Source organism: Convolutriloba macropyga, chromosome 4 (genome assembly GCF_964194025.1).
Source record: "Convolutriloba macropyga chromosome 4, txConMacr16.3, whole genome shotgun sequence".
Taxonomy (NCBI): Eukaryota; Metazoa; Xenacoelomorpha; order Acoela; family Convolutidae; genus Convolutriloba; species Convolutriloba macropyga.
This window is the reverse complement of record NC_134471.1, coordinates 19,265,706-19,278,773: the sequence shown is the minus strand read 5'-3', so window position 1 is coordinate 19,278,773 and position 13,068 is coordinate 19,265,706. Positions and strand designations below refer to the sequence as shown.

The following is a 13,068-nucleotide window of genomic DNA, read 5'->3' as shown; positions in this document are numbered from 1 at the left end:
TTTTGCAATTCAATATCAGTTGAATAACTCTCGTTTCAAACCCGCTCCGCGAGAAAGCATAAAATATTCTAGTGAGGATTTCGCTCCGCGAATCACAATCTCAATAATAATAAACGCACCCGCGTCGCGAGTAACTACTCAATAATAATAAAGTACGACACAACCGGATATTGGCGGCAACCAAAGATTGGAGTGACTGAAGTGAGCAAACGTTTAAAAATAAGAACCACCGCCTCACACCCAAAAATTGTTTCCTTAACACAATTTTGGTGAATCGAATACTTAGGGAATAGCAAGGCGTAAGGCTCCAAGAGAGCTGCTCTGTCACATAATGCCATCCGTGCGCTACACGTTTATCCAGTTTGAGGACGAAAAGTCAAATAGGTCAGGCAAAAAATTGGTCAAGCAAGAAATTGCATAAGATCTTAGTACTTTTAGACCATAATTCCTACAAACCTTGAGAGCAATTAAAAATGTCGAATTGTTGCTCACCATTTTTTCACGCAACTTTAAAATCTTTGTTGAAACTCTTTTCCTACTCCCTGTTTCACTCTCTTGAGTACTTCGGTGCCACTTAAATCACTTCTCGGCCTAACATTGACAAGTAAAAAAAATCTAGGAACGCATATTAAAAACATAACCGACTAACGTCGGGTGAACTTCTCAAATGATTGGCGAGTAGTTGGCTCTATCAGTAGCTATCTTGGGCTTCGACTTCTAGCCAAAGCCTTATTTAGGGGTGGGGCTGAGTGAGGGAGGCCCTAGCGTGCGGAATGAGGTGGAGGGCACTGAATTGTGGGGGTGTCATTTCTAGGTCCAAAAAACCACATTATGCCTCAAAGGAAAAAGTGTCGATATCGCACCTACTCACGAGACTAGTAATACGTAAAGCTCCACAAGAACAGCGTAGCTACTTAATGTCCCCGGGCTTTAGGTTTCTCCTCTTTTGAGGACAAAAAGTCTCGGAAGAAGCAAAAAGTCGGATGACAAAAACTGCATTCAGACTAGCAAGGTTAATAAAATTTTCAGAGACGTCGTTTGAGAGCAATTAAAAACACTGCCCCAATGCAAGTCAATTTTTTATTGGCGTGATAGGAGCTCAGGGTGAGGGGAGGGGGGGGGGGGTGGAGCAGCACACTGCGCTGCACCGCCCTTCACACAACGAATGCATGCAAAAGTTGCGGTGTAATGCATACTTCGAGTCCAGCAAGCCGGGTCACACGCAAAATTGCATAAAAAGATCAGAGGACTGATATATTTGCTACAAACTGACATCTTAGCTTCAACGTCTTCGATGTTCAACCGGTCACAATCGCTTTTATACAGCAACAAATAATACGAGCAATTGAAATCACAAAAAATGAAGAAGTGAATCGTGAAAAAGTTACTGAAGAGGTCAGATTAATCTCATCGGTCAGATTGTTGAGCAACAAGGGCAAGTGATTTAAAAAGTATTCCATTGAAATTAAATTTACAAATATAAAGCTTTTCACAATATGTACAATTCACATCTTTTGACATTACTTACAAGGCATAAATTTTTCAACTAAATCGGATAGACTATAATAATCTAAATTGCGCTCAATTGCAATTTTCAATTCATTTATCTAAATTTTTGGATCGATCTTCCCATTTCCCCGAACACAATTAGTTTTCTTAAGCCTGTGTCAACAAACCGTCCTTTTTGCGTTATAATCTTGAACGCCGCTTTTAAAATGTTATATTGTCTTTTATAATTTTTAAATACTCCACTATAAGAGTAGTATCACTTAATTATAGATGACATGTCTCATAGGAGTCGGGGGAAGAAAATGTCCAAATTTTTAAATCAAAGAAGATCTTCAGTTAGTTCTTCAATTTCCTGAACCGAGTCTTCGGTCATGACTTTGTCCTTGCTATCGACCGGTTCCATTTCTATATTTTCAGCTACATCCTCAGTCTCTGTCCCCTCTGACATAGCTTTCCGACTAGCTTTGGCCTTTCTAGTTCGTCTTTTTCCCGAGGACCCTTCGCTCGGACCAGACTCTGCAACTTCCTCTTGTGAATGTTGAGGATGTCTGTCATTGGCACCGCCCATCGGAGGTTTTGTGGATGTTTGACCTGATTTTGAACTACGACGCGCTTTATTCTCTTCTTCTTCCAATAGGGTCATAGCTTGCGCATCCGATTCTGAACAGAGGCAATTAATCAAAAGTTGTTAGCTTGAGAAAAGTTTCAAAGAACATAACCAACTATCGTCCGACGAATTATTCTCGAAAGACAGGCGAGAGTTGTTGCAGCTAGCTTAGGCATAGGCTTGGGTTTATCTGAGGCATAAAAAAAGACAAACAGGTTTACAATAATTGCTTCCAACTTCGTTCGAGAACAATTAATCATAACTATGAAAACGGACTAATTCTCATACGCACTAAATTCGTTTAACCTGGCAAATCTAAACTACTCTAAAATTGGACTATTCTTTAAACTAAAATTAATCAACATGATATAAACGAGGTCGAATATTACCGCTAATCTATTCATGAGAAAACATGGTACCTAGAATTGCAGTACAAACACAAAAATTAAGTTCCAAGTACGAATTTTTAATGGTGAACGCTCTCTGCTGAAAACAGTTGGTTATTTTTAACTGAAAATTGAGAAAAAATCAGGAATCTTAAAATCGCACCCCCAACATTATGCAGAAACTTCAAATCAACACCAGATAACGCTAAATTTGATAATTTTAAAATATAGTCAAAGAGAAAGAAGAAAAATCATAATTTTGATCTAAACATTTTGATTAGATTAAAGAACCTTTTCCAATTACATAGATTTTGAGAACAAACTTCCAAAGTCACTATTCCGAACTTCATTACATGGCAATTAGCTCCTCTTATTAAGTATATAATACATTAGCTTAAGTCACTGTTTTACGGCATGCCGTAAACAGGGTTCCAAATTGACAGAAATGAAACATAACCGACTAAACGTCGGAAGAATTGCTCTCGAACGACTAGTGGAAGCTCTAATCAATTGCAGCCTGCTTCAGTCGCTGGGTGGGGAGGGAGGGAGGGGGAGCCTAAAGGGGACTAAGAAGTTCAATAGTGGGCTTCAAATAACCATATTAGAGGTTAACATATACCACTTTTAAGATTTAAGGTAAAAAATGGAACCAGTTTCGGCGCAATTTTCATTTGACTTTTAGTATTAAATTGCCGCCAATTGAATTCAGCTGCTTGAAATTGTGATTGAGAGAGAATTTTAGATCACGAAAACGCAAAAAGTCAAGGGCTAAAAGTTACTCGAAAAGTCAAAATTGTCAAGCGAAAATTTTGCATAAAAAAGACAAACACGTTTACAATATTTGCTATGAACTTCGTTCAAGAGCAATTAATAAACATACCCGGCAGATTGCCGGAAAATAGCCGCCGTTGATTCCAATAAGCATGATTGGGATTGAAAGAATAGATATTGAAAAAAAAAGATTTTTGTACAAAAACATTTTTTAAGTCCGATTTATTTTGATGGCATTTCGTAGCTGAACATAACCTACTTCTGTTTCTTAGAGAGAGGCTACAGGGGCCACTAGCAATACCAATAAGCATTAGAGATGGTAACTAAGACTTATAGGAACGACGTTCAAATAGCGGGCATCTAAAATTGGGCTTTATGGGTTTATCCCGTTTCTATTTCTGACTTCAATTTTTTAAACTGACTCTGTTCATTTTGAATTGCTTTGCTGAGCAACTGATGTTCAAAATCACTTTTAGCAGAATGAGAGAAGAGAGAAACTAGCCTAGAGAAGTCAAAAAGATATCACGCAAAATGTTGAAAAAGCGGCAAAATGAGGTGAAGCGAAACATTTTTTTATTCGACGAAGTAAAAAAACATAGCAGGACAAGTCCTGACGTACAATTCAAAGAATTTTCATTGACTAAACAGAAAAACTAGACCTAGAATGGACTATGAGTGAATTGAGAAAACCATTTTAAAAAAAAATCAGAACAAAAAAATTAAGAAATAAACAGAAAATCAATGCAAAAAACCACTAGCGAGAAATGAAAATTTAATTCAAACAAAAAACTAGGCCTTGAATGAGCTGTGAATGGATTGGGAAAACCATTTATAAAAAAATCCGATCCAAAAAATCGAAAAAAAACAGTAAAAATCAGAGTGAAATTGCCGCATGTGAACAAAAAACCACTACTGAGAAACCGAATTTTTGTTCAAACACCGTTTTCTCACTCTACTTTTAAAATTAGAGCGAAAAAAATTCACGCCGCAAAACCACTCGCTTTTTCGCTCCATTCCCTGTTTCGGCGTGACCAAAATCACTACTCCAATTTGACTTCAAAAATTCATGAAAATGTGTGAACAGATCTTAAAAAAAAAGACAGCGCCCCAATACAATTCAAATTCTTTGAATTGTAAAAATAGGAGCGCTATAATAGCCGGATGAGAAGATGAGGGCGGCTATTAAACATAAACCGACAAATGTCGGAAGAATTGCTCTTGAACGACAGGCGAGGCAATTTAATTCAGGGTCTGTATCCTAAATCCATTTTTTTATGGGTGCAAAAACCGTGACCCCACTGGATTCGAACCCTTGACCTCCCGATTCACTGTCACCCGCACTAACCACTGCGCAATGAGTTACTTATTTTTGCTATACTGCAACCGATTATATATTAGCAACAAGCTTTATTTCGGAATGAGAGCAATAGAGATTACTCAAAAGTGATGCACGAAAGCGTAAAAAAGTCACTTGAGAGGTCAAAGAATGTTCTAGAAGAAAAGCGCAAAATTGTCAAGCGAAAAATTTGCATAAAAAAGACACGTTTACAATAATTGATAGGAATTTCGTTCAAGAGCAATTAAAAACATCATGGGTAAATGATCGCAAAGTGCGTTGCATTACTAATTGCGGACTAAAATAATAAGCTGCAGATAAGCCTGTATTAACTAATTACAAAGCTCGGCAAATCATGGACTGGGCAGATGAAAAAATGACAAAGACTGGTTCTACATTTAAAAAAATGTGCTAAAAGGAGCTATTTGACACGTAATGGTAAACTAGTGAAATATTGAAAGTATCGCGTTCCGTATTTCTGTTATCTAGATTGCTATTATCTAGACTAATATTAATAATAACTTCAGATTTAACAATTCTCTAGAAATAGCTATTCTTAACTGAATTTACCACCTTCGTCATCCATATCGCACAAGACAAGATCATTGACGCCTGAAAATGAAGGGCGTTATTATACAACTAAATGAACTGAACAACTTCTCACCGACATCTGCTTGGCAGTGAACATGATAGTACATTAATCGAGCCCAAACTAATTGAAAATTAAGGAACTGCTCAACCCGGATCAGAAATTTTGTTTTCATTACTACCATGTGAAAATAAAATAAAACTTGTTCTTGAACGGACAATTGTTTATATACATTAGATGCATGTCACTACCTTAACAGAGATGGGCCTTAACGTGAGAGGAACAGTTCCAAAATTTGAACTCAAGAAACGGGCGATAAATTTTTGAATACGAACCTGCTAATTATTTCCCAGTTCTTCTACAAAAAAAATATTGAAAAGTAAGACTAGCATAAAATGAAAAACACAAAGCGTTATAAATAATCAAAGCGGGAACAGTTCTGAAGTTCAATCTGAGAAATTTTCGTCACAAACATGACCAACACAACATGGCGGTATTTACCTTCCTAACTTCGACGCTAGAACTGATGTGAAAAAAAAATTTAGACGCATGAGAGAAAGAAAGTACAAGGAAAAAAATTTGTCTGAAACTCAATCAAAAGTAAATGCCAAGTCTCAAAACAGCAGTATTTGTAACTAACAGATGCTTTCTTTGAGCTCTAACGGCCCAAACCTGAACAATAAAAAACAAAAAAAAAGAAATAACTGGACAAAATTGCTACTCTCAAAAATTTATCAACAGATTGACCTAAAACCCATACAGAATGCCGTAAAGGACGCAGCGCACACACTATGCTGCTGAAAGGCAAATTTTACAGAAAAATTGACTTTTTGGTTTGCAACAAAAATCCACGAAGACAACAGAAGTGGCGATGGGGTGGGTGGAGTAGATAGTGCACTTTGGGTACACATAACTCAAAAATGCAAAAATGAAGCACAAAATGGGTTTGAACATTCTCAACCTGACCTTTTACCTTTAATATTAATAACCCGAGATCGTGAATTGTAATTGAGTTAATGAGTCTAGAAGTCATTTTGTCTAAAGGAGGTGAACCAACATGACTGTTTGCTTTCCGGGCAAACGCTTTTATAAAATCAATCTGGTATAAAAAAAAACAAAAAAAAATAACAGTACAAGTCTTGAAATACCATCCAAAGAATTGAATGAAACAATAAAAACTACTGTACCTGCAGACTAAATGAACAATGCCCGGCAAACATATAAAAAATATGTAACAAATCCACAGAAATACAGAAATAGTAGCAATCAAAGTCAATATACTTTCATGATCAGCGTGTTGAAAACCATTCACTGGAGCTTCTGATCTTAATATTTTCAAGAAAAAATTAAAATAATAACATTTATGCATAGACAACACCAAGCTCAGAATTCTAGCTGCTTGAGCTCACAAAAGTGAAACAAAACATCCCAAAAACTTCATAAATTGACTAGTTCTTCATACATGTCTTAAACAAAAATGTTTCTCGCTAAAGTCTGTGTAAAAACTAACTTACATGCCAGCAGAAATCTTAATCGAAGTAACATTAGTCAAAAACCTGTTTTTACGATGTCATCGAAAATAAGTGACATCAAAATGAATGAAACAGTCACCTAAAACGAAATCTTCAAATTCAATCGCACTATCAATAGATCGAAAGCAGAAGTCAACTTTAATGAAAAACATGGGGAAGCCGGCAACAAAAGTAGCAACAAACGTAGACAGCAGTTAAAAGTTTCGAAAACAATGAAGTCAGTAAACTGAAAACTTTCAGTGAAATAAAATATGCCTACCTGGAATGCAAATGTGACTTTTCAGTAACGAGTAGTAAGCAACAGAACGACAAAAAACATTTGAAAAACAAAAAAAAATACAAAAAAATCACTAATATTTGATAGTAATTCACTTAAACAAGTCAAAGCCGTGAAAACTATTAGCTGTGAATAACAAGTCAAAGCCGTGAAAACTATTAGCTGTGAATAGAAACTATTAATCAGATTCAAAATTAACTCAATATAGAGCCTTAAAAATACTCAATTATGGGCGGCAAAATAGATCAGTTCAAAAATTACTGATAAAAGGGCTATTGATATCCATCATAAATGAGACTAAACAACAGAAGAACAAACAAAAGCGGCAAAATCCAAAAAAAACTAATATTCATTTTAAAGCAAGTCCCGTCAAAGTCATGCAAAACGTTTGACACGAAAAGAAACCTACAAATTGCTCAAAATAGGACTCATAAGAGAATATCTTGGAGCTGTCCATATTAAGACTGAGTGACTGAGCAATAAAAAAGACAAAATAAATTATTTTTTTTAAAATCATGTAGTGTAGCGTTTGTAGTAGAAAATTAAATATACCAAAATTCGTCACGCATTTCAGCCGATAGCAAACTACTAACTACTGTGAGAAAACGTCACTCACATAATAGATAAAAACGGCATGAAAACATCAACAAATTGCTACTTTGACGCTCGCGAAGTATAAAGTGAACATTTTGGGCGCCAGAAGATATCACGAGAAATCGTTACTAGAATTAAAAGGATCTAGTAAACGATTAAGAAAACCGCTAACTCCAAAAAGGCCAAATTGATGCACGTAAACGAGAAACCACTACCGAGAAAACGAATTGATTTCGAGTCTTAATTTTGAATAGAAATACTTCAGCTGAATGAACAACTTCTTTTCCTATGCAACTTAGCAGAAGGATCAAAATCAAATTAGCATAAAGAATGCAAAACATTTGGAGCAAATGCTGCAAGCACAAAAGCTGGTAGCACGCAAAAAAATACGATTGACCAAGCAAGAACACAAAAGCGCAATGAGAAGCCGACTTAATAGCTGACGTGGCTATCATAGATAGAATGAAATTAACAGCCTTTTTTCAATGTCAAGAGTTTTCTAATGCTTTTTTATATGAAGTGCAGTTTATAACATAACCGACTAACGTCGGGCGAATTGCTCTCAAACTACCGGCGAGCGGTTGGCTTCGGTAATAGGCAGCTGGGGCTTAGGGATGCTAGCATTAGGATTGGGGTTGAACAGTGGGGTGTGTGCGTGTGTGTGTGTGTGTGTGTGTGTGGGGGGGGGGGGGGGGGTCACTCGAAAAATCGCATAGAAAGACCATAGGACTAACATAATTGCTACAAACTTCGTTTGAGAGCAATTCATAAGCACTCCGCTTCAAAATGAATGATACATTATACATATCAGAAACGGCTCTCTAAGCGCACTAAGAGTAACTTGCTCGACAATTAGAATGAATTGACCTATCAGATTTCTGAATCATATTTTTTTTATGCTTTGAGCTTGCTTTAGGCTATCCTGTCCTTTAACAATTAGTTCGATTGATTTAACAAATCAAAACGTAGCGTCAAATAAAAGTTAAAGAAGCCAGTCAAAGTTTTTGTGTTAATTAGGATAAAAAATTATTTCTAATTTGAGCAACAGAAGAAATTTGAGGCAATGACGTTTGAGAGGAAACCATTTGAGTTGAGGGCAGGGAAAAGTTCGAGAAAAATAGTTTCATAGCAACGAAAATTGTCCAAGAGCAACAACAGCGATACAAAGCAATGATGGGAATATGCAAATATCTTACCACTGACAACCTCGAGACATCTCGACGGGACGTATCCCTGTGCAGTGGACCCACTCTCAGTTTGCATCTGTCCCAGCCACCAGTTCTCATTGTCTTTCATCACTATCTTCACCAGCACTCCCTTCTTCACTGTTAATTCATCCGACCTCTCTGCACTGTAGTCCATCACCACACGCGCCTAGGCACAGCAGTACATATACGTAACGACACAAAAATTTTGCTGTTTCTTGAACAACTCAGGTTATTGTACAAGAAAAAACGAGTAGATAACGAAAACAATAGAGTCTACATTACAACTCACTCAAAATCAGCATTACAAGCATAACTAACGTCGCGCCAATTGCTCTCATACGACTGGCGAGTGGTTGGTTTCGTCAGTAGCTAGCTACAGTTTAGGCAGGGTAGCTTCAGTTTGATTGCGGGGGGGGAGGTGGCTTAAGTGGGTGAAACTGTAAGAACCGCCCTTCAGACCTTGAATTTATGCCTCCGAAAGTTTCATTGAATTGCATACTTGGAGTCTAGTCAGCCGAAAACCTCTAAGAGCCCTTAATGTCCTCCGGGCGTTACCCGTTTACCCCGTTCTTGAAGACGAAAACTCAAATGGGTGAGACGAAAAATTGGTTAAGCGACAAATTGCATAAAAGAGAAACAGGATTAATATACTTGCTACAAATTGCCATTGAGAGGTATCACGGTACTAATATAACTGCAAAAAACTTCCTTTGAGAGCAACTAAAGACATACACAAGACTACAATGATCGCCTCAACATTCGTTCGAGTGCGAATCAAAAACAGCCGGCGATTGCCTGAAAAAATTAAACCTTTTTCAGAAAAGGTTCTGCAAGAATAAAAAACTCTTAAGAACCCAAGCAATTAATAAGACATCCTTACTCTCATTAGCAACCGATAAGTAAGTTCACACAAGGGAGCTTCAAATTACGTCAACAGAGAATATTATTTACCGCTATGACCAGTAATAACATGAAATATGAAAAAAATGAAAACATGATTCACTTTTCAATTGACTTTTAGCAGTGAACTGCCGCAAATTGAGCTCAACCGCTGGCTCTCCTGAATGAGAAAATTAGATCAAGCAAAACAAAAAAGTCACGGACGCAAAAGTCATCCGAAAAGTCAAAACGGTCGAGCAAAATTTTGTATAAAGATACCAACACGTTTACAATAATTGCTTCAATCGAGAGCAATTAATAACAAAACAATAAACTCAAAAAATGCTATCACTTTTTTTGAAAAGGAACAGTGTGTAAACTTTCAAAAACCAATCCGAAAAGCTGAACCAAATAATTCGATTAATTTAGGCAGTAGACAACAGACTGGCAACATACAAGACCTGTCATTAAAGAGACTAAGCGATAAGACAACAATGAACAACAAAACACAAAACCCAAAAATTCAATGTTTCCTGAAAATAACTAGTGTCAAAGTCATGGAAAACATTAGCTTCGAAGTGAAACAATGAAGTCAATTGAAATAAACAATATTATTATTGACCCGATTAGCAACTCAACTTAAGAGATATCTTGTAAAGGGTATTAAATGGTCACACAACTAAAAGTACATCATATACTTACAAAAGTAGAACATTCTGAAAACTTTTTGAGAACAAATAGTGCCACAGTCATTAAAAAACCACTGGCCATAAACTCCAACCATTATTTGGGATCATTTAATCCTCATTAGCAACCATAGAAATCTTAAGTTAATGCAATTAATGAAACTAAAAGACAACAGAAACAAAAAAAGGTCAAAAATCGGATATTCAGTTATATTTTACGACACACAGTTTGTGGCAAATTCATGAAAAACATTAATTGCCGGATAATTGTAAAAACTAAGATAAGCGCACTTAAAAAGCCGATCCTAAAAACTGATCCAACTAAATCGATTATTGTAGGCATTCCTGGCAACAGACAAGACCCGCCATAAATGAGACTAAGGGATAATACAACAATGAACAAAAAATCTCACAAAACCCAAGAATTCAATGTTTCCTGAAAATAATTACTGTCAAATTCATGGAAAGCATTAGCTTCGAAGTTAAACAATGAAGTCAATTGAAATCCACGATATAATTATTCAACCTATTAGCAACCTAAGAGTTATGTTGTACATGACATTAAATGCTAACACAACTAAAATTACATCAAATACTTGCAAAAGTAGAACATTCTTGAAACTTCTTGAGAACTTCTTTAGAATAAATGCTTCCAATTCTGTTCACGAGCAATTAATAACTAGTGTGACCGGAAAACAATTCCACAAAGAAAAAAATAGACCGACTAACTTCGAATCAAATTGCTCTCAAAAGACAGGTAGATTAATTTAATTCAGAGGGGGCTGTAGCCCAGATAATTTTTTATGGATGTAAAAAAATCCGACCAAGGAGTTTCGCAACCCGAACCTTTGGCTTAATAGACAAAAGCATTGTCTTCTCTTCTAACAAATCTTTGTGCTAGCTCCGAAGTTAAACAATGAAGTCAATTGAAATCCACGATATAATTATTCAACCTATTAGCAACCTAAGAGTTATGTTGTACATGACATTAAATGCTAACACAACTAAAATTACATCAAATACTTGCAAAAGTAGAACATTCTTGAAACTTCTTGAGAACTTCTTTAGAATAAATGCTTCCAATTCTGTTCACGAGCAATTAATAACTAGTGTGACCGGAAAACAATTCCACAAAGAAAAAAATAGACCGACTAACTTCGAATCAAATTGCTCTCAAAAGACAGGTAGATTAATTTAATTCAGAGGGGGCTGTAGCCCAGATAATTTTTTATGGATGTAAAAAAATCCGACCAAGGAGTTTCGCAACCCGAACCTTTGGCTTAATAGACAAAAGCATTGTCTTCTCTTCTAACAAATCTTTGTGCTAGCTCCGAAGTTAAACAATGAAGTCAATTGAAATCCACGATATAATTATTCAACCTATTAGCAACCTAAGAGTTATGTTGTACATGACATTAAATGCTAACACAACTAAAATTACATCAAATACTTGCAAAAGTAGAACATTCTTGAAACTTCTTGAGAACTTCTTTAGAATAAATGCTTCCAATTCTGTTCACGAGCAATTAATAACTAGTGTGACCGGAAAACAATTCCACAAAGAAAAAAATAGACCGACTAACTTCGAATCAAATTGCTCTCAAAAGACAGGTAGATTAATTTAATTCAGAGGGGGCTGTAGCCCAGATAATTTTTTATGGATGTAAAAAAATCCGACCAAGGAGTTTCGCAACCCGAACCTTTGGCTTAATAGACAAAAGCATTGTCTTCTCTTCTAACAAATCTTTGTGCTAGCTCCGAAGTTAAACAATGAAGTCAATTGAAATCCACGATATAATTATTCAACCTATTAGCAACCTAAGAGTTATGTTGTACATGACATTAAATGCTAACACAACTAAAATTACATCAAATACTTGCAAAAGTAGAACATTCTTGAAACTTCTTGAGAACAAATAGTGCCACAGTCATTGAAATCCACTGGCCATAAACTACGACCACTATTTGAGATCATTTAAACCTCCTTAGCAACCAAAGAAACCTTACTACTTATGAAACTAAAAGATAAGACAATAGAATTAAAAAACAGGCAAAAATCGGATTTTCAATATATTATGACAAACAATTAGTGGCAAATTCATGAAAAGCATTATTTGCAGTATGATCGTAAAAACCAAGATCACCGCAAGATAGTTCCACTCAGACGAAAAGTCAAATGGGTCAGACTAAAAATCGGTCAAGACTTGACTAATTAACTTGACTTTACGGGACTTCAAATGACGTCGTTTGTTTAGAATAAATGCTTCCAATTCTGTTTAAGAGCAATTAATAACTAGTGTGACCGGAAAACAATTCCACAAAGAAAAAAATAGACCGACTAACTTCGAATCAAATTGCTCTCAAAAGACAGGTAGATTAATTTAATTCAGAGGGGGCTGTAGCCCAGATAATTTTTTATGGATGTAAAAAAATCCGACCAAGGAGTTTCGCAACCCGAACCTTTGGCTTAATAGACAAAAGCATTGTCTTCTCTTCTAACAAATCTTTGTGCTATCTTCTTTTACAATCGCTTCTGTTTTAGCAAAGGACTTAATTTCTGATAGGAGGTATTTACGTTCGCTAAAAAATCAAGAAGTCAAGCGTTAAAAACATCAATAAATTATAACACAGCCAGTGCGTTGCGGTAAAAGCTGCTAAAAAGATTTGTGCGCCGTACAATACATAGAAACACAG

The 13,068-nt window shown here is 36.0% G+C and overlaps 1 protein-coding gene across 1 annotated transcript in view; it reads right to left on the bottom strand.

The window, feature by feature from the left end:
- Positions 1-1,454: 1,454 nt before the first annotated feature.
- LOC142338010 (jouberin-like) overlaps positions 1,455-13,068 on the bottom strand; it is an 80,440-nt gene continuing 68,826 nt past the window's right edge. The window contains exons 22-23 of the mRNA XM_075387644.1: positions 8,798-8,975; positions 1,455-2,169 (exon numbers count right to left, since the gene is read on the bottom strand). Of these exons, the coding sequence (XP_075243759.1) occupies positions 1,829-2,169; positions 8,798-8,975 (519 nt within the window). The 3' untranslated portion in view covers positions 1,455-1,828. The remainder of the gene's footprint in view (positions 2,170-8,797; positions 8,976-13,068) is intronic.